Below are 23,537 nucleotides of genomic sequence, written 5' to 3'. Positions count from 1 at the left end.
ATATTAAACTAATTATACCTACATAGTAATTTTCACAGTTTCATTTAATCTTTGTGTTTCTAATAACGTGAATATTACAATTTTAAAGTTTAGTTATTGACTACCACAATGCCATAACTATATATATATATATATATATATATATATATATATATATATCTATATATATATATATATATTAATATATATACATTAACATATATATTAATATATATAAATATATAACGATTGCAGAATTGTCGTAATAAACTCTTATTTTACCATATTTTTATAATAAACATTTAATCATTTTAATATATCAAAAATCATTACACTTTTGAATATAAATTGACATACTATTAGTAAATTGGTTAAATATATGGGTTTACATGAAATTTAATATTATCACATAATAAAAACTGTATATTTAAAAACTACAGCAGTTATAAAAATCATTGTTGCTTCTTTGTGTGTGGTTGAATACTTTATAACAAAATGTATTTCAGTAACTAACTTCCAATAAAAATAAACTAAATTACTTTATCACTTATCTAAAAAATCTTACAAGCATGTAATAATCAAATAACTTCAAACAACAGTTGGGTACTCTAAACACACACGAAAAACAAAAATGATCAAATATAACCACAAGATTTATTGATCAGTTTTATTTTCGTTGTCTCTAGACTCGATTCGTTCCTGGTCGAAAGGAGTTTGCGGCAGCGGCTCATGCTCTTGGTGAAGAATTTGCCATCGCTCCATATCTTCTCGCGTTTTGGCCTGGCGGATAGATTTAGCCAGTTGGAAGGCAAATGTTATGCCAAGCATCTGAAAATAGGTAAAGTATTCAAGTTCGGGTTCTCGTCATTAAATATTTTTACATGCCTGAGTAATCTGTAAGATATTAAAATTGTTAAATTCAACATAAAATTCGTACTTGGAAAATACAAATAGCTATTGTTCCAGAGGCCAAGACGATAGCGCAAGTATTGATAACGTAATAAAGTTTTCGAGCACATCCCATGTGGTATGGAACACATCGTGGTTCTTTGTTCTCATTATTGTTATTATAACCATTGTAATAATCATCATAGTAACTGCAGCATGAGTCTGGCAATGTGTGATTTTTTGACAAATCTTTCCAGTCCTTATATGAATTGATACCGCAGCAGCCCAACTTGAAAACAAAATAATTCAATTCAAACATTTAAACAATGCGTTTAATTATATAAGTGTGATATTTAATTAAATTAAACGTAAATATTGATTAAGCCAATAAATTTACCTCCTGTTGCAAAAAATCGACACGTTCGCGTTGTTCTATGGTACCATCTTCATATTTGTAGAAAGCTGACTTGACTTGTCTTAAAATGACTCCATGAATTGATCCGCTCATTGCAAAACTAGAAACTGCAACGATCACTTCCAGCAAGAATAAAATCAGAAGTAGAAATCCAAACTATATAATATTCAAAACATATTGTAATTTAAAAAGTACTTTTATATTGAAAATATAAACTATATATAAAAGCTGATATCAACATTTGTTGAAGGTTCACTGTTTAATAATCTAAAATTCCTAATTTAATCTGACCTAAAATAAATTCAGAACCACCAGAATAACTTAAATAAATCATAGATTTTAAAGTTAAGACTCATCACAACCCTTTTCGCAAATATTTAGATATCTATAAAACTATAAACTATAAAGGTAATAAATTTGAAGACATATGAAATTTCAAAAATATTAAGTATAAGAAATAAATGTTTTAATATAGTCAAATTAAATACATTTCGAAATAATAGCTGCATTTTTCAAATGATGCAAAATATAAATTTCATGGGTAGATTTTTTATAGAAATAACTGTTTATAAATGGAGATTAACAATTCATTTAATTGAACTCTTGTAAAATTGCTTTTATAACTTAATTTAATTTTTGTTTATTATTTTTTATTTTTTACACCTTTGCCAGAGTAAAAGTTCAGTTAGCTCTTTTTACGTCGTGTAAGCTTTTTCAAAGGTCATATAAAAAACTGATGAATTTAACTTAAAATTAACTATTCATTTTATAAAACAATTATACTTATACATATACTTAAAAACCATATTAAGGTACCGAAAAGAAAATGCTTTTGTTATGGATTTTCAAATATTGCCATTTTTCTCCCGATAGCGACGATGCAAGGATCAAGGTGATGGCTGGTCATGCATATTTTCCTCTCTACCTTTAAATATTATTGTTAAACAATTCGTAACTTTACTTGTTTTTTAAATATCGGCGAATAACTGAAAATACTCTACCCTATGTCACCTATAGTCAACAATGAAATGAGCTCTCAACAAAATATATGTACAATGCATGTAGAATGAAAAAAGTGATCCGTTTAGTATTTAAATAGGTTTTCTAAAAAATTCAGTGTAATTTCAGTCATTCTATTGATTTTGCCAATATAAATGAAATAGTTGCTCCAATTTTCCAAATCTAAACTGCGTCCAGTATATATGTGATAATGGCCGATGTATTGATTGAAAAACAGTGAATAAGCTTGATTAAGTATTCATCGGAGCATTCCATTATATAAATTATAAATCTAGATCTAGAACTTTAAGAAATTACCTAAATAAATTGAACAAAATATAACTGACGTTTGATTAAAAACACTATTAAATATCACAATGAAAATGCTAAATAAAAATGAGTATAAAATATTTTCAAACACACAAATAAATTATAATGAAAATTTCATCAAAACGCTCTTTAAGAAAGAAAGGTTTGAGAAAACAGATGCTCCATTTTCCCACCCTAAAATTCAAAAGAAACTCGATTAAGTTTTATCCAAATATCCTTGAAATCCCTAAATCGATGAAAATATAAATAAAGTTAATAATTTTATTTATATAAAATAAAAACCAAAAAATTAATAAATCTTATTTATGAAAATTAAACAAGTCCAAAAATTGCCAACAAATCAATACATAAATTACAAAAATATTTCTTATTACTTAGAACTATACTAAATACAAAGAAGTGTTATTCTCGCTGCCTCTTCCTTTACAAATTATCAAAGAATAAAATAGGTTTTGTTCCAGATAAAAATAAAAATACATCACCATAATCGATAAACGTTCCATAAATTAATTATTATTATATTAATATATATTAATAATAAAGCACTTTATAAAAATAATATAACCAAGCTTATATTCTACTTTACATTATGATGATTTTTGATTATACATTTATTTAAAGCTTTCAATTAATTCTACAAACATTTTGGCGACCGCATTGTTCAAAAACGTTGCCATACCAAAACTGGAAACAAGTATATTGAATTCAATAATTAAAATTCGATACCCATAAATATGAGAAATATCAAACATTTAATATTTAATATAATATATCAACTTCAATTTGACCAATCATATAAACTAACGAGTAATTATAATATTTCACTTACAGTATTTATCATGCAGGTGCTATTCTTGAATGCCCCAACACAACCAAAAGCAGTCACGGCGAGCACGAATACTCCGAGAATGGTGAGAGCCAACGCGGGCGAACACCATTGCGCTCCCAGCAGAATCTGGACATCGTTGAACACGGCATGGATCGTGGTTCCTACCGATATCAGAGCGACACCGAGGACCTGTTGATAGTAATTAGTATTAACAATTAGAGTAAACTAGTTAATATTGGTATTTAGCCTTGAGGCAAGTTACATGAACTTCCCGATATGTGTAAATAATCGACTTAATCAATAAAAAATAAATTAATTTATGAGTGATTAAAAGTATTCCGAGTGGATTTATTACACATAATTGAAAACGAACAAACATATTAAACACGTAGTATTTTCTAAAAGCTAATATTCAAAAATCAATAATGTTTATAATTGAACCAGTTTCCGTAGGACTTTAATAATTTAGTATGTTCATTAAGACCAAGTACTCTATCGTTATGCCAAGTAAATCTAATTTTAATTTTAGCTAACGTCAGAAAAACTACTCATTTTCTCAAACTATGATGAATTTTTAAAATTAAACTACTTGTCGTAAGGCCGTAATATTACAGTAAGTTCTATAAGTCCATGATATATCGTTAAAAAAAGTTCCATAAAAATCGGCTTAATTTTTTTTTTTCAACAGTTAATTACAAGAAAACGGCTCAGTAGATTTTTACCTATAACTAATCAGCATCATTCCCAACTAATATCTTTCGAACAGTTTTTGATTTTTTAAAATCGATTCCGTAATATGAGCTTAAATGTGGACGAAAAGTTTAACACTTTTTTTAAATTATAAAGAAGCGGCTTGGCAGATCGTCGCACAAAACTGACAAACGATAGTCCTCATCGAGATACATCAAATTGGCTTTTAAATTTCTGAAATCGGTTCAGGCGTTTTTCAAAGGTCTAATTTTGACAAATGCCAAAAAACGATACCAATATTTGCAAACTTTGACGAATTTTTAAAGTTAAACCAATTGTCGTAGAGTCGTAATATTTTAGTATGATCTAGAAGACTTTGGTATCTACCGTCAAAAAAATAATAATAAAAATCGTCGAAATTTTTTTTTTTAACACTTTATTACAAAAAAACGGCCCGGGCGATCTCTACCAAAAACTAATCAGCACGATTCCCAACCAATATCTTTCGAACGGTTTTTGAATTTTCACAATCGATTCAAAATTGCGAGCTAAAAAGTGAACGAAAAATTTTTCACTTTTCTGCTATTTATAAAGAAACGTCTCGGCCGATCGTCGCACAAAACTGACAAACGATAGTCGTCATCGAGATACATCAAATGGCTTTTAAATTTTTGAAATCGATCCAGCCAATTCTGAGAAAACGGCGATTTACGGCAAAAAAAATGTTGATGCACACGAACACACATACACACATACTTTTTCCAAATTTGGTCTCATTCGATTCAGAATGCCTTGAAACGTCGAGAAAACATAAAATTAGCGAATCGGATTTTTTGATGAAAACAAACTTCTCCTTGGGGAAGTTAATAAATGTGAAGACATTAGGTCGTTCAAATTACTCTTTTCTAAGAGAAGATTTTATTACATTGTTTGCGTCCACAAACTTATGTTTTGAAACCTAATATAGAAAGTTGTGTGTCTTCAATTGATTTTAGGCAGTAAAAACGATCAAAAAATGAAGAAAAAAAAACGCTAGAAAAATAGTATACAGTGTCCCAGACCTGGGTGATAATATTGACCTTAACTGCCTGAAAAAAATATCACGTTGTTTGGAAATTACCTATGAGCTTTTAAGTGCAACCTAGAGAAATTACGACAATTTTTCGGTTATTGTGGTTAATTTTTATTAATTTTGTTCGTTTAAACTTTGGAACTGTAACCGTGAATAACATTTCTAGAACCGCAATCAAAAACATTATCACAATTGCCTCTAATTTTCAAGAATTAAAACCTTTTGTTGAACTGTGAATTTAGCATGAACCATTGTTGTGAAACATTTAAAATCGGTCGAAATTGAGAGGCACTCCTTTAAAACAATGTACTAAGGTGTGTTGACTTTCATCAAGATTGGCGCATTTAATCAGGATCAGGATCCCCGCTGACTAAGGGATAGTAATAAATCATAACATAACATAAAAGTAAATGCAAAACATTTTTTTTATTATCATTATTATTTCCATGTAATTACAATCTGCCTGGTAAGGCATTTAGTAATTTTGATGACAAATGTGCAGATATAAGATTTTAAAATTATACCCAGCGATAGTCATGGTTAAAAATAGATTAGACTAGTGGGGCGCATGGCATCGTGCCTTAGGGGATTAGGGGTACTTGGAGGCACAAAAAAATGAGAATTTTCAGTTTTTTTTTTCATTATCAAACGATGCCTTTTTACAAAAATATTAATACGGCATTGAAGTAACAAAAATTTTAGAAAAAAATAATAAATATTCCCAAAGTTATAGCTGTTTTTGTTGACCCTGTTTCAAAAAACGGTTCTGGCGGTGACCATCATAACTCCTTAGAGATTTATCTAAAATCAATCAAATAAAAAAATAGTTTTATAAATAGATAATCCTGGGCCTGATCGAAGGTTTTCTTTTTCTTGCAAAAAATAGCAAAATGACAGCATCAGAAAAAAACTTTATAGATTTTTGGGTAAAAAATCAACAGTTAATTAAAAAATTGAAATTTTTGAAAAAATAAAAATCCTTCGATCAGGCCCGAGTTTATTATGTATTCTAAAAGCTGTATAAATTTCATTAAGATTTACTAAGCGGTTTTTGAGTTACAGTGGTCACCGGTTCAAAAATTATAGTTTTGAGAAAAACGCGTTTAAAGTTTCACATTGGATTTACGTACAGAAATTCGAATTATTGAATTACTTAAACCGAGTCATTTATTTCTGGGCCATATAATAGTTCATCAGTCATTGTGCAAGTTTCCGATTATATTTGCTGTTCTCTACGAAGCATTCTGCCCTCCCGAGTGTTCTCTTTGGCGCGCTGATCTGCCACTTTCACACGTGCAGCATCTAATTTTTCAGCATACCGATGGGAATTATACCCACAATTAGGTCCTAGGGTATCCATAATCAATAATAATGATTATGTATATGCAATTAGCAATTTGTACGATAGTAGAACTAGTTATCACGGTTTTTAGGTATATTTTTTACACTAGTTGGTTGAAGCTTTTAATTTTTTCTGATTATGGATTCAATCTTGATCTACACATCTTGAAAGTAAATTATCATTGCTGAGATCGTCGTAAATCGGTTTAAAAGCTTTAAAAACATTAGGAGGCGAGGGAGAATAATCTTGAGTATCGAGCTCTCCACTTGCGTCAACGCGCTGGTAAGAGTCCAATAACTCAAAAAGTAATCATCGGATCAACTTGAAATTTTCACAACATTTTCAAGATATTACACTTAATGAAAATGCAAAAAAATAAAAGTCGATTTTTCAAAAATTCTAAGTACCCCTAACCCCTTAAGGCAAATTGCTGGAACTTCACGTACCAAAAAAGTAACCAAAAAAGTAACTTTTTTTTTTGAAAAAAATTTACTCTGAAAAAATTATATTTTTGAGAAACTATACATTTTTGACAAAAATTTGCTTTTTTGATATTTAAAAATTTTCATTTTCGATTTTTTGCGATTACTATATCTTGTCCTACGGGATGTTAATAAAGATAGAGAAAAGTAATAATAAGTCTACATGACATGTACTACAATCTGATAAATCTAAAGCATTTGACCTTTCGAGTCTTCTGGGTAAACAGTAATACCCCGTTTAACGCCGTATCGTTTAGCGCTCTTTTATTTCAACCCTGGTTTTGAAGGTATAAATGAGGAAGATGTCAAGAAAAAATTCAAGAAGCCGCGTAGACTTTCTAATGGTGAGCTAAAGGAATAAACTAAACAAGAAGAAAACAAAAATGTTGACAGCAGTGATTCAGCGGAAAAGCAAAAAGAACTTTCGATGGTGTTTGTAAAAAGGAGTTTGTCTACCATAACTATTAGAGATGCTCTATCCGTTTATGATGAACTTTTAAGAGAACAACGCAAAAGAAAAAGTGCAAAAACATTAGATGATCTTGTCACAAAACGGCTAAACACTGAAAACGCAGAAGGCTAACTAAATATGACTGACTTAGAATGTTATTTGTTTTTTCAAGAATATTCGTTTTGTTATTTATATTTTATTTTTATTTTTGCAAGTAATAATAATGTGGTATTAATTTATGCTTTAAAAAATAAATGTTTGGTTTTATTTTTAGTAAAAATAACATACTCTTTAAATTTAATACCGAACCAATTTCCTAGCCGTCTTCCCCTAACTCCAATATTTCCATGTAAAGATAGCCTCCTCGTTTAGCGCTGTTTCGCATTGCGCTCTACTTTGATGGAACGTATCCCCCGCGTTAAACGGGGTATTCCTGTACTTGATTGAAAGCAAATCTTTGCCAAGTTGGTTCGAATGATATTCAAGTCTAGTTTTGTACTTAGACGCATCTTGAATCCAAAACATAACTAAAATGCTTCTTATCTTAGCAAACAAACCGTTATAACGATTATTATAATAATAAGAGATTATAAAAGGAATATTTAAACTATCATTGTCCTTAAGATAACGTTTAGTTTTCGCATAAGAAAATCATAACAAAAAAAGTAATAAACACAAAATTTTTGGTGATATCAAAAAGCAAAAAATATATAAGTAATGAATAAAATTCATTATCAATAAATCATTGATAACTCCGCCATATCTATGCATTACATCGATATCTAAGCGTTAACGTTCATAAAATGTTATAAATAATAATTATTGTGACAATTTGACAAATGTGCCAACCGCATAAAATTAAATCACAGCCGAAAATGTTCAAAACGTGTAACTTCCGGTATTTTTGTTTTTAATACATTTTATTCAAATACTCCATGGATATACTTCTACTAAATTATGAACATTTTTATTTTAATATACAAGCATGCAAATGCCTAAAGATACGTATATAAATCTAAAATATTCATTAAAAAGGGTATGGGCGTGTTTCCATACAGAATTGGCCCCACCGTGGTATTTAAATAATTTGGATGCCATTTTATAGGTATTTTCGAGAAAATCCGATATACCAAATTTCAAATCCGTAGCTCATCATTTGGCCGAGATATCAGTGAAAACATGTGAAAGTGGCCCCTTTTTTCAAACTCACTTTTTGTCGGAAATATGAGAGATATCAAAAAACTGTTAACGTCATTCTATTTATACTGATCTTGTCTATGTTGTTCATAACAAATAATGTGGAAAAATTATTTGTTAGTGCGAGAAAAAGTGAAAATAATTTTTTGTTTTGAATTTTCGGGTAGTGCGGTTGTTTGGACTGATTTTTAATTAGCATCATTAGAAAGGCTATTGAATTTTCTTTTAGTGTGCAAAATTTTGTTTTATTTCATGTGGTAGAACACATTCAAAAGTAGAAAAAACCTGAGCAGATACACGCTCGCCCTCATATAGCACCCGTGTAAGTCGTCTCTCATTCGCAACGACTAGCAACAGCACTGCTCGCCGCGCGTCTTGATAAATTAAAACATTTTTAATAAAACACAAGATATATACATTTATATTTTAAATAATTATATATTTATATGTATATGTATAATAACTATATTTTTATATAATTAAATATTTATTATTTATATATTGCACAATATATTATATGATTTAATTATCATTAATAATTTATTAATTATTAATACCACTAAATAAATAAAAAATGGATTGATAAAAAATATACATAAAAATAGTATCTCGGTATATGATTACTATTCAAGCTACAGCAATGTATAGAAATGCAAGTATACTAAGTTAGTCATAAATATATTAAATAATATCTCGAAGTTTTTTTTAAATTAAATAATATATAAGAATCTATTGAATAGAATATCTCAACATATGAATACTCAAAATAATTATTGAACTACTGCACTATTGTGTATCATCCTTAATTAAAACGATATTTGAAATTTCGCGGCATCATAATTATATATTATATTATATAATATCGTTTTAATTAAGAATGATACACAATAGTGCAGTAGTTCAATAATTATTATGAGTATTCATATGTTGAGATATTCTATTCAATAGATTCTTATATATTATTTAATTTAAAAAAAACTTCGAGATATTATTTAATATATTTATGACTAACTTAGTATACTTGCATTTCTATACATTGCTGTAGCTTGAATAGTAATCATATACCGAGATACTATTATTATGTATATTTTTTATCAATCCATTTTTTATTTATTTAGTGGTATTAATAATTAATAAATTATTAATGATAATTAAATCATATAATATATTGTGCAATATATAAATAATAAATATTTAATTATATAAAAATATAGTTATTATACATATACATATGAATATATAATTATTTAAAATATAAATGTATATATCTTGTGTTTTATTAAAAATGTTTTAATTTATCAAGACGCGCGGCGAGCAGTGCTGTTGCTAGTCGTTGCGAATGAGAGACGACTTACACGGGTGCTATATGAGGGCGAGCGTGTATCTGCTCAGGTTTTTTCTACTTTTGAATGTGTTCTACCACATGAAATAAAACAAAATTTTGCACACTAAAAGAAAATTTAATAGCCTTTCTAATGATGCTAATTAAAAATCAGTCCAAACAACCGCACTACCCGAAAATTCAAAACAAAAAATTATTTTCACTTTTTCTCGCACTAACAAATAATTTTTCCACATTATTTGTTATGAACAACATAGACAAGATTAGTATAAATAGAATGACGTTAACAGTTTTTTGATATCTCTCATATTTCCGGCAAAAAGTGAGTTTGAAAAAAGGGGCCACTTTCACATGTTTTCACTGATATCTCGGCCAAATGATGAGCTACGGATTTGAAATTTAGTATATCGGATTTTCTCGAAAATACCTATAAAATGGCATCAAAATTATTTAAATACCAGGGTGGGGCCAATTCTATATGGAAACACGCCCATACCCTTTAATTCAAAATGTGTAATAATTAAATTATCATAATTTTTGCTAGTACATAATGATACGATTGCCGCAACTTAACGCATTTATTCTGACAGTGATATGAATTTTATAAAAACAATTTTGACTGGCATAATAAAATTATCTATTTTATATATTTTAGGAACCCTTTACCGAACTTGGGCATATTGAAGTGTGCGAAAAGCCAATAAAAAGATCAAAAGAAAAGGATATTAAATCGAAGTTATTTATATTGAAGTCAAAAACCAGTTGATTATTTATTATTCATATTCATCGCACTTGAAATATAAACTGCATTCATATTTGGAACATAACGATCTGTATATATTATATGAAAGATAGCAACGCTTGTTCCAACTGGTTCTTTTCTCTTCTCGGAATAGCGAAATTCATTCTGAAATTTTGCACGTTTAGCAATTCCTGGAAATAACTTGTATAAAATATACCGTTCGGTTATTTATAGAATTTGTTTATCGGCCATGGGATTTCATTCGGGAAACAACGCCATTAATTTATATAGACAAAATAAATATAAGTAAAGCATATAATTAAAATGTTGGAACCTGTACACATTAAATTGTTCGTGCTTTTTCATAATTCATAATTCAAACACAATTGAAAAGAGTTAGAAAATTAATGAGCATCCGGCAATAGCTATTAACAAAAGCAGATACGAAATAAATTTTACATGTACTTGGAATTATTGTTCATTTGCAGTTAATTTCTTTTATATTAATTGATTTTTTTACTGGTAGTAAATACTGAAGAAATATGATATTAATATGTTAATATGTTGTATAGTGAAATACTATAATAAGTTAATGTGTATTAACTAATAATTAATTATATATTAATTAATTATGTAATTAGTATATAATTAATTAATTAAAATCATTGAAAAAAATAATGGCTAAATGCTATAGCCAAAATCCTAAAAATTCACTTGAATGATTATTATAACATTCAGTTAAAAAATGCTAAAATATAAATAATTATATTTTGGAGCTAAAAGTAAGTATGAGATATATATATGAAAAACGAAAAAGCTTTTTATAAAATATTAATAAGCAAGTCTGGTATTGAAAACAAATCCATACCAATAACTGAGAATTCCCAAAATAGTTATAAGGTTCACATTGAAGACTCGAAATAAAACTTTTGAATTTTTATTTGAAGAACTTCAAGTCAATACTGTCACAAAGAGACTAATTTAGTGTTCGGTAATCGATTTAGTGATACCGCAGAGATCGCGTTCATAAATAAAAGTAAAATTTATTTTAATATCTTGGTACCACCTTTGATCTTTATGCAGTAATATGGTCGAGCGTATTATATTTTAGATACAATTTAATTCCATACCATCACTTCAAAATGTTTAATCTATAAATTTATTGCAAAAACAAAACATTTCAATTGCAATGCAATTTACAAAAAAAAAAAAAAAATCATAAAAACGAAAATTAAAAAAAATCTATTATCTAATACTTGCTTAAGTGCCATCCATTACTAGTATTAACTTCCCGTAGGATAAGTTATTGTAATGGCCCGAAAATCAAAATGTATGTATGTATGGATACAATTTTTCGGTCATGTTTTCGGGCACACGGATCAACCGATTTGAATGGTTCAAAAAACATTCGATTCCTATTGATAGGGAGATGAGCTGATTAGTTTTTGGCAAAGGCAGGTCCAGCAGTTACGGAGATAAAGATCAAAGAGTGCAGAAAATAGAAATCGAGTTTTTGAGAGAACGGAGCATCCGATTTGAATGATCTAAAAAACATTCAATTAGTGATGATTGAGAGAAGTGTTTATTAGTTTTTGGCAAAGGCAGGCCCAGCCATTTCGAAGATACGGAGCTAAATGTGTAAAAAATGGCAGTTTTTGAGAGAACTAAGCGTCCGATTTAAATGATATAAAGAACTTTCTGCTTGTCTTAACAAAATAATTGATTGACGATGCCATACACGCCACTAGTTTACTTTTTACTTGAACATAAAAAAAAATCAAAAATTTCAAAAAAATACAATTTTTTCTAGGTACTAAAAATACACGTAACGTTGTTTGAGGGAAGAGGGTTTTAATTTTAAGTGTCGCCAAGAGTAAAGAAGGGGTCAAAAAATCCTTGAAAATCTATCCGTAATATAGAGGAACGAATTGTGCAATGTGATACACAACATTTATATTAGTAAATAATTCAAATCGCATCGGAATTTATTTATGGAAACATAATTTCAAAATGATTAACGTTATAATCAATAATCTCCAATGTACGGTGCAGCACTGGTTCAATTGATTGACAGATACATAATTCTTTTAAGACGAGCAAATGGATGACGTCATGATGGCGACGGCGTTAAAAAAACGACAGTTTTTTTTCCCGAAATTCAACATACTCAGACGCAAAAACAATTATAATACTAAGAACAATGAAAAAAATCTGCATGTGTGTGTATATATTTATGTATATATATATATATATATATATATATATATATATACATAAATATATACACACACATGCAGATTTTTTTCATTGTTCTTAGTATTATAATTGTTTTTGCGTCTGAGTATGTTGAATTTCGGGAAAAAAAACTGTCGTTTTTTTAACGCCGTCGCCATCATGACGTCATCCATTTGCTCGTCTTAAAAGAATTATGTATCTGTCAATCAATTGAACCAGTGCTGCACCGTACATTGGAGATTATTGATTATAACGTTAATCATTTTGAAATTATGTTTCCATAAATAAATTCCGATGCGATTTGAATTATTTACTAATATAAATGTTGTGTATCACATTGCACAATTCGTTCCTCTATATTACGGATAGATTTTCAAGGATTTTTTGACCCCTTCTTTACTCTTGGCGACACTTAAAATTAAAACCCTCTTCCCTCAAACAACGTTACGTGTATTTTTAGTACCTAGAAAAAATTGTATTTTTTTGAAATTTTTGATTTTTTTTTATGTTCAAGTAAAAAGTAAACTAGTGGCGTGTATGGCATCGTCAATCAATTATTTTGTTAAGACAAGCAGAAAGTTCTTTATATCATTTAAATCGGACGCTTAGTTCTCTCAAAAACTGCCATTTTTTACACATTTAGCTCCGTATCTTCGAAATGGCTGGGCCTGCCTTTGCCAAAAACTAATAAACACTTCTCTCAATCATCACTAATTGAATGTTTTTTAGATCATTCAAATCGGATGCTCCGTTCTCTCAAAAACTCGATTTCTATTTTCTGCACTCTTTGATCTTTATCTCCGTAACTGCTGGACCTGCCTTTGCCAAAAACTAATCAGCTCATCTCCCTATCAATAGGAATCGAATGTTTTTTGAACCATTCAAATCGGTTGATCCGTGTGCCCGAAAACATGACCGAAAAATTGTATCCATACATACATACATTTTGATTTTCGGGCCATTACAATAACTTATCCTACGGGAAGTTAATACTAGTAATGGATGGCACTTAAGCAAGTATTAGATAATAGATTTTTTTTAATTTTCGTTTTTATGATTTTTTTTTTTTTTTGTAAATTGCATTGCAATTGAAATGTTTTGTTTTTGCAATAAATTTATAGATTAAACATTTTGAAGTGATGGTATGGAATTAAATTGTATCTAAAATATAATACGCTCGACCATATTACTGCATAAAGATCAAAGGTGGTACCAAGATATTAAAATAAATTTTACTTTTATTTATGAACGCGATCTCTGCGGTATCACTAAGTCGATTACCGAACACTAAATTAGTCTCTTTGTGACAGTATTGACTTGAAGTTCTTCAAATAAAAATTCAAAAGTTTTATTTCGAGTCTTCAATGTGAACCTTATAACTATTTTGGGAATTCTCAGTTATTGGTATGGATTTGTTTTCAATACCAGACTTGCTTATTAATATTTTATAAAAAGCTTTTTCGTTTTTCATATATATATCTCATACTTACTTTTAGCTCCAAAATATAATTATTTATATTTTAGCATTTTTTAACTGAATGTTATAATAATCATTCAAGTGAATTTTTAGGATTTTGGCTATAGCATTTAGCCATTATTTTTTTCAATGATTTTAATTAATTAATTATATACTAATTACATAATTAATTAATATATAATTAATTATTAGTTAATACACATTAACTTATTATAGTATTTCACTATACAACATATTAACATATTAATATCATATTTCTTCAGTATTTACTACCAGTAAAAAAATCAATTAATATAAAAGAAATTAACTGCAAATGAACAATAATTCCAAGTACATGTAAAATTTATTTCGTATCTGCTTTTGTTAATAGCTATTGCCGGATGCTCATTAATTTTCTAACTCTTTTCAATTGTGTTTGAATTATGAATTATGAAAAAGCACGAACAATTTAATGTGTACAGGTTCCAACATTTTAATTATATGCTTTACTTATATTTATTTTGTCTATATAAATTAATGGCGTTGTTTCCCGAATGAAATCCCATGGCCGATAAACAAATTCTATAAATAACCGAACGGTATATTTTATACAAGTTATTTCCAGGAATTGCTAAACGTGCAAAATTTCAGAATGAATTTCGCTATTCCGAGAAGAGAAAAGAACCAGTTGGAACAAGCGTTGCTATCTTTCATATAATATATACAGATCGTTATGTTCCAAATATGAATGCAGTTTATATTTCAAGTGCGATGAATATGAATAATAAATAATCAACTGGTTTTTGACTTCAATATAAATAACTTCGATTTAATATCCTTTTCTTTTGATCTTTTTATTGGCTTTTCGCACACTTCAATATGCCCAAGTTCGGTAAAGGGTTCCTAAAATATATAAAATAGATAATTTTATTATGCCAGTCAAAATTGTTTTTATAAAATTCATATCACTGTCAGAATAAATGCGTTAAGTTGCGGCAATCGTATCATTATGTACTAGCAAAAATTATGATAATTTAATTATTACACATTTTGAATTAAAGGGTATGGGCGTGTTTCCATATAGAATTGGCCCCACCCTGGTATTTAAATAATTTTGATGCCATTTTATAGGTATTTTCGAGAAAATCCGATATACTAAATTTCAAATCCGTAGCTCATCATTTGGCCGAGATATCAGTGAAAACATGTGAAAGTGGCCCCTTTTTTCAAACTCACTTTTTGCCGGAAATATGAGAGATATCAAAAAACTGTTAACGTCATTCTATTTATACTAATCTTGTCTATGTTGTTCATAACAAATAATGTGGAAAAATTATTTGTTAGTGCGAGAAAAAGTGAAAATAATTTTTTGTTTTGAATTTTCGGGTAGTGCGGTTGTTTGGACTGATTTTTAATTAGCATCATTAGAAAGGCTATTAAATTTTCTTTTAGTGTGCAAAATTTTGTTTTATTTCATGTGGTAGAACACATTCAAAAGTAGAAAAAACCTGAGCAGATACACGCTCGCCCTCATATAGCACCCGTGTAAGTCGTCTCTCATTCGCAACGACTAGCAACAGCACTGCTCGCCGCGCGTCTTGATAAATTAAAACATTTTTAATAAAACACAAGATATATACATTTATATTTTAAATAATTATATATTCATATGTATATGTATAATAACTATATTTTTATATAATTAAATATTTATTATTTATATATTGCACAATATATTATATGATTTAATTATCATTAATAATTTATTAATTATTAATACCACTAAATAAATAAAAAATGGATTGATAAAAAATATACATAATAATAGTATCTCGGTATATGATTACTATTCAAGCTACAGCAATGTATAGAAATGCAAGTATACTAAGTTAGTCATAAATATATTAAATAATATCTCGAAGTTTTTTTTAAATTAAATAATATATAAGAATCTATTGAATAGAATATCTCAACATATGAATACTCATAATAATTATTGAACTACTGCACTATTGTGTATCATTCTTAATTAAAACGATATTATATAATATAATATATAATTATGATGCCGCGAAATTTCAAATATCGTTTTAATTAAGGATGATACACAATAGTGCAGTAGTTCAATAATTATTTTGAGTATTCATATGTTGAGATATTCTATTCAATAGATTCTTATATATTATTTAATTTAAAAAAAACTTCGAGATATTATTTAATATATTTATGACTAACTTAGTATACTTGCATTTCTATACATTGCTGTAGCTTGAATAGTAATCATATACCGAGATACTATTTTTATGTATATTTTTTATCAATCCATTTTTTATTTATTTAGTGGTATTAATAATTAATAAATTATTAATGATAATTAAATCATATAATATATTGTGCAATATATAAATAATAAATATTTAATTATATAAAAATATAGTTATTATACATATACATATAAATATATAATTCAAAAAAATCTGCATGTGTGTGTATATATTTATGTATATATATATATATATATATATATATATATATATATATATTCCGCATAGCATGGTACCCCGCGTAACGTTCGCTTCGCATAACGAACTTTGTTTTTCGGGCGCAAACGTTCCGCACAATGAATTTTGCCTTACACAACGTACTTAACCGTTTCCATTTGCAGTCAAAAATATGTTTTTCAAATTAATTCTAAGAGTGAATCTCGAATCTCCTTTCATTGGGTAATTCACATTCACGCCGCAAAGATCTTGAGAAAATTTTGAATGTGGATTATCAAAAACCTAGGAAGAAAAGACCAGTCAGCAGATATTTAGTGCATAAAGTCCATAAAGGACTTTAAAATTAGAAATCGTAAATGTTTACTTTACAAACATCACTGATGCTAAGATCAGAAATTGGTACCAGTTTATCTATCATTTGCGGTAGGTCTTAAAGAAGAATAAAATAAACAACTATCGGCAGTTTCTTTAAAAATTCAGAAGCTAAAAGTGCAAAAAAGGAAGCAGTACCACTCTGATAACAACTTATTTCGTAAATTAGTAATATTTTTTTAAATGTTTTAATAATATGTAAAATTTATCTTATTTCATATGACCATATTTCAAACTACAGAATGAATTTCATTCATTTTATTTTCATTCATTTTCTCCCGGAACGAATTAAGTACGTAATGCGGGGTATCATTGTATATGGGTAGTACTGTACTAAGGCAGGTCCGTGAACTCATTTAATCTCGAACTCAGTTCAGGGAAGAATTGTGAGAGATTTCCCATTGCCATTCCACGCCGCAGTGCCCAAAGTGAGCTATTTTCAAGTTGGACATCGCTACTGCACGATATAAGGTTGTCCAGAACGAGGTTCGAATGCACCATCCTCGATGGATGTCAAACGTTGAAAAATAGTACTGATCCGGTATTGCTGCATCAATTTGCCCTACTACAGAAATGGGTAATAATAAAACTCATCACACAGATACAAGACAACTGCAAAAACCGACGTAGTAAGTCAAATCAGCACAACAGTTTACAGAACCCTTAAGTTCTGATTGCTGTTCAAACAATAAATAAAAGTTTATTGTAAGGTTATATAATTTTTTTTAATTACAATCTGTCACACTTCAAAAATTGTTTTGACTTTATTATATGGATTTTTGAATGAATGGCAACCCAGTAGTTGTCGAATCCAATTATGACTAATTAACTATACTCCAAGTATTTGCTGACATTTTTATTATGTTTATGTAACTATATGCATGAAAGACGATTTTTACTTGAAGCTGATGTCAGGCTTTGGCGGTAGCGAGGTTATATAAAAAAATAAGAAGAAAATTATTGCAAAAATTCACCTGGTAGATGGTCTTAAATAAATTAAATCTGTTTTGTTTCGCACAATTCTGGTAAAAAATACCCGTAATACTTTTACGGGTGCTTTTACGGCAAGTGCAAAATAAACAATGAAATAAAACAATTTCTACAAAATTCGACTTAGCTCCATCACTTTGAAGAGCAAAACATATTCGAATTGAATTCGAACCTATACAAATCGCTTATCTACTATATACAAGTACACAACACAAGCAAGTACATATGGCTATGTTATCAGTACATAAAACATTCTCAGAAATATTATTTTGACTTGGAATTTATAACAACTTTATGGCTTGGGGCGATAGTAATATAATGGCAAAAATTCTTGTATAAAGAATATATAGTTTATATATAGAATGGTTAACGAATTGTTAAAAATATCAGATTAAGTTTTAAAACTAGCAAATACTAGGACAATGTAATTCTCAGTACTTCTGATTGCTGTTGTAACAATAAACTCGTAATGCATGGCATCGTGCCTTGAGGCAAATTGCTGGAACTTCCCTTGTCGAAAACTAAAATTTTTAAAAAAGCTTTAAACTTATCTGAAAACTAAAAAATTAAATTTTTGAGAATTTTGAAATTTTTGAATAAAAATTGGCTTTATTCTAAACTTTTATTTTTTTATATTTTGAACTCTTTTTCAAAGCAATCGCGTTGCGTAGGTGTTTTAGAAACAAAATATCAAAGGGATCGTTCAAGTATTACGTAAGCAGATTTAGTACAATTATTTACCCCCCCTCCCCCTTTGACAGCAAAAGTAAGCAAATCTGTCACCAAAATGTCACAAAAATAAGCAAATCAATAACCCCCCCGCCCCCCTATAGTGCTTACATAATACTTGAACGGCCCCAAAGCGCGTAAGCGCCGCGTCGTAATCTATCAAGTAAACATTGGTACGGAACCCATAGAAATGTAAACAAAATTTGTATTAATTATTAAAATATCTATAAAGTATCTGATAATTTGATGTGCATATATCTAATAATCATTTTTGACTGCCAAATGGCATATTTTTTTTATTTTTCTTATTGGATGTCTGAAACCCCTGGACTTGTCTTTCCAAAAATTATCTGTTCTTCATTTCGTCATTAAAAATAAAATGTTTCCTGAATCATTCAAATCGGACGCTCCGTTCTCTCAAAAACTAAATTTCCATTTTTTGCACTTGTTTCCTCGTAATCTTCGAAACGGCTGGATCTGTCTTTGCCAAAAACCAATCAGTACGTCTCCCCATAAATACAAAACGAATGTTTTATGGATTGTTCAGGATCAGTTGATCCGTATCCCAAAATCGTAGACGAAAATTTGTATCCGCAAATACACACCTACATATAATTTTTTTCCTATGTGTGTATAATCCAAAATGTTCAGAAACCTTTCAAACGTAAAGATATATAAAAATTTTCGTTTTCTGTTTTTCAATATAACTTACCAAACGGGAAGTTAATAAAAGAAATCCAACACTATATTTTAAAAACAAATTTCAATGCATTACAATTATAGTTTATTATACAATTGTATAATAAACAATGACTGTATTTATATCAATTGGATAGGCGCGCCATTGTTATTATTAAAGTTTGTATTTATTCATATTTGTGTAAATAAAGTGTTATAATAACAATTTAGAACTATTCGTGGGAATTATATTTTAAGGGATAAAAAGATATTGAATTGCAAATCGCACACACATTGTCTACCGGTCATTCCCCAAACACTTTTATAGTCAATATCATTATATTTAGTTTTATGTTGTATATTGTGTTGCTTAATTAGTCAATTAGTTCGGTAAGAAAAAAGACAACATTCACCAAAGTGAACAAAGTTTCAAACTAGTGGTGTGTATGGCATCGTGCCTTAAGGCAAATTGCTGGAACTTCCCATACCGTAACGAAATGTTCGAGGAATACTGAATATTTTCAAATAGATTATCATAATTACTGTAACATCGTCTTATATAAACTGAATTCAAAGTTGAAATTATTTGTTTGAAGTATATTAAAACTATAGTCAGAATTAAATATAAAATCTGAATGATTTTCGATATACAAAAAAAAATATTTTTTGAAAAAAAAAAATTAAAACAAAAATTTTTTTTCCAAAAGCAATTATTTTGTTAGAACAAGCAGTATGTTCTTGGAATCATTCAAATCGGACGCTTAGTTCTCTCAAAAGCTGCTATGTTTTGCACATTTGCCAAAAACTAATCACAACTTCTCCCCGTTATTACGAATTGAACCACTTTTTCCCGTCATTACGAACTGAATGTTTCTTGGATCATTCAAATCCGATGCTCCGATCTCTCAAAAACTCGATTTCTATTTTCTGCATTCTTTGCTCCCTATCTCCGAAACGGCTAAATCTGCCTTTGCCAAAAACTAATCAGCACATCTCCCTAACAATAGCAATCGAATGTTTTTTGAACCATTCAAATCGGTTGATCCTTGCCCGAAAACGTGGACAAAAAATTGTATCCATACATACATAGACACACACACACACACATCAATTTTTTTCTGACAATGAGGTATGCCAAAATGTTCAGAAACCTACAAAACGTGAAGAAATCTAAAAATTTTCAAATTCGATTTTTGGACGATTACAATAACTTATCCTACGGGAAGTTAACAAAAAAATAATTATATAACTAGCTGCAAGTGGAATTCGGTCTTAAGGCAATTATGGCATCGTGCCTTAAGGCAAATTGCTGGAACTTCCCGTACCTCAATTCAAAATTCGAGTAACTAAAAATAATCAATAATAATCAATAAAAGTTGATCAATGATTTGAAACTTTTAATGAAATTTCGAACCATATTAAATCATTCTATCTTAAATCATTTATTTTGAAATATTTTGGAAATTCTGAACTTTTTTTCAAAGCAATCATACTGGTTCAACTGCATAAAGACGAAATATCGAAGCGCGTAAGCGCCGCGTCGCCGTCTAACGCGTAAACATTGGTACGGAACCCATAGGAATGTAAACAAAATTTATACTTATTGTTAAAATCTCTATAAAATATCTGATAATTTGAGTGCATATGTCTAATGATCATTTATTGACCGCCAAATGACATTTTTTTACTTTTTTTACTAGATCTCCGAAACCGCTAGACCTGCCTTCATGAAAATTTGATCAGTTTTTCATCTTGTTAATACAAGTAAAATGTTTTTTGAATTATTCAAATCGGACGCCCCGTTCTCTCAAAAACTGAGTTACCGTTTTTGGCACTTTTTGCCCCATATCTACGGAACGGCTAGACCTGCCTTCGCCAAAAACTAATCAGCACGTCTCCTTATCAATACGATTCGAATGTTTTTTGAATTATTCAAATCGGTTGATCCGTGTTCCCGAAATCGTCGACGAAAATTTGTATCCGCACACACACATACACGCACATACACACACACACGCACACAAACACACATACACACACACATATACATCCATTTTTTCTAAGGTATGCCAAAATGTTCAGTAGGTTTTGAAACATAAAGATATATAAAAATTTTCATTTTCGATTTTTTTGCGATTACTATAACTTGCCCTACGGGAAGTTAATTATGCAGATTTGCAGGTCTAATTGTTGGAGTGTAGTGACAACAACATAGTCAGGCAGACAGACTGACAAATGGTCAAATGGTCAGACAGACAGACTGACAGACTGAAAGATCGTCAGACATAATAATAATTGTACCAATATAAATCTAATATGCGTAATTGATTTCAGAATATAAATTTTAACGTGTTTTAATAATTTTGATAGGTTATTAAAAGAACATTCGCTTTTATTTTAATAGAAATTGTATCAATTGAATTAGATCCAAATATCATCAACAACATCAAACACAATCAATGACATAAATTATTTATTCTAACCACGATGAAACAGCTGGCTAAGAGAATGACATATGACATATACTAATATATTATTAACATTGTATTGGTGATCCATTTCATGAAAAATGGCGTCATTATTTACAACAATAATTTAACAAAACTGATTTGTACTTACCAGAAACAAGATGTTAACCATCAACAGCATTATTTTGATGCACCGCATCCCGATATTTTCAGAACAGGCCGGCATTTCGACAGACTTGATTTTGTTGAAATTGTTTTTTATTGTTTCACGAAAAGACATTACACTTCACTAAAAGTTGTCCACTGATAAAACGATTCTTCTACATATAAAATAGAAACAGATTTGACCACTTCGGTTTAGTGCCGAATATTGAAATGAATGTCTAACGCTGTCTGTGTACAACGAAGCGAAGTCAGCCGAAAGCGTTCGCCGGTTTGCGTCGTGTTGTGAAATTCGATGTGAGCGTTCGAGGCTTTTGCGTCGTTAGGTTATCAGTTCGATAAAATTTATTAAGGCCCGAGCCACGGCTAACGGGAACAGGTATAAACAATGAAACATTGATAACGAACGAATATTTGTTATATTTGCCATCGATCGATTATTATACATGGAAACAATAGTATTTTTGATAATAGGAAAATTGACATGTCAATGCTAGAATTATTTTGTTATTCTTGATAACCTTACACTTATTTTAATTTGTTGATTTTACTGATTCATTATCATACTCGGTACGATTAAGTTAATTGGTGATTCGTAAATAATGTATTTGAATCCTCATTTGTAGAACATTTCATTTTCTTTGTTTAAAATATTATAGCAATTAAATTAAAATAAGGGGGCGTCCATTAATCACGTGAACGAGTTTTCAAGGATTTTTGGACCCCTCCTCCCTTTTGGTGATATTTGATGATATTCAAAAATACCCCCCCTCCCCCATCAAACATCACGTGTATTTTTAGTCACGTGAAAAAACTGTAAATTTTTTGATTTTTTTTAAATGTTTGAACTTTTTTAAAAAAATTAGTTAAAAAATAAATACACGTGATATCTTACTATACCCCTCCCTCCCCCACGTGATATTTCGTGATTTTATGTTAAACCCCCCCCTCCCCCTAAAAATATCACGTGATTAATGGACGCCCCCTAAATTGTTAGAAACTAATCCTCCAATCAGAAAACTTGCCATTTATGAGCCGATTTTGCCGTATGTTATGGCAAGGCTATGTTACGTAGCGCTTCTCATATAAAATGGTACCAAAAACTGTCAAAATGCTACGTTATTGCTGTGCAGTCAGACGCTTTAGATATAAAACCTAACCTAGAGTACGCACAAACGTCAAAAAAGA

The 23,537-nt window shown here is 29.3% G+C and overlaps 1 protein-coding gene across 1 annotated transcript; it reads right to left on the bottom strand.

Annotated features, from left to right (window-relative positions):
• Nucleotides 1-403: 403 nt before the first annotated feature.
• Nucleotides 404-22,572, bottom strand: LOC113377022 (CD63 antigen). Its single transcript, XM_026617182.1, has 5 exons — nucleotides 22,339-22,572; nucleotides 3,441-3,629; nucleotides 1,265-1,438; nucleotides 917-1,156; nucleotides 404-807 (listed from the first exon to the last, which is right to left on the bottom strand). The coding sequence occupies exons 1-5, from the start codon at nucleotides 22,465-22,467 to the stop codon at nucleotides 634-636; spliced, it is 906 nt and encodes a 301-aa protein (XP_026472967.1). The 5' UTR covers nucleotides 22,468-22,572; the 3' UTR covers nucleotides 404-633.
• Nucleotides 22,573-23,537: the final 965 nt, after the last annotated feature.

The sequence above is a fragment of the Ctenocephalides felis genome, unplaced genomic scaffold, assembly GCF_003426905.1.
Source record: "Ctenocephalides felis isolate EL2017-DRISC unplaced genomic scaffold, ASM342690v1 CF-g0.4_SCAFFOLD_01886, whole genome shotgun sequence".
In the NCBI taxonomy this organism is placed as follows: Eukaryota; Metazoa; Arthropoda; class Insecta; order Siphonaptera; family Pulicidae; genus Ctenocephalides; species Ctenocephalides felis.
This window is presented reverse-complemented; position numbering and strand designations above follow the sequence as displayed.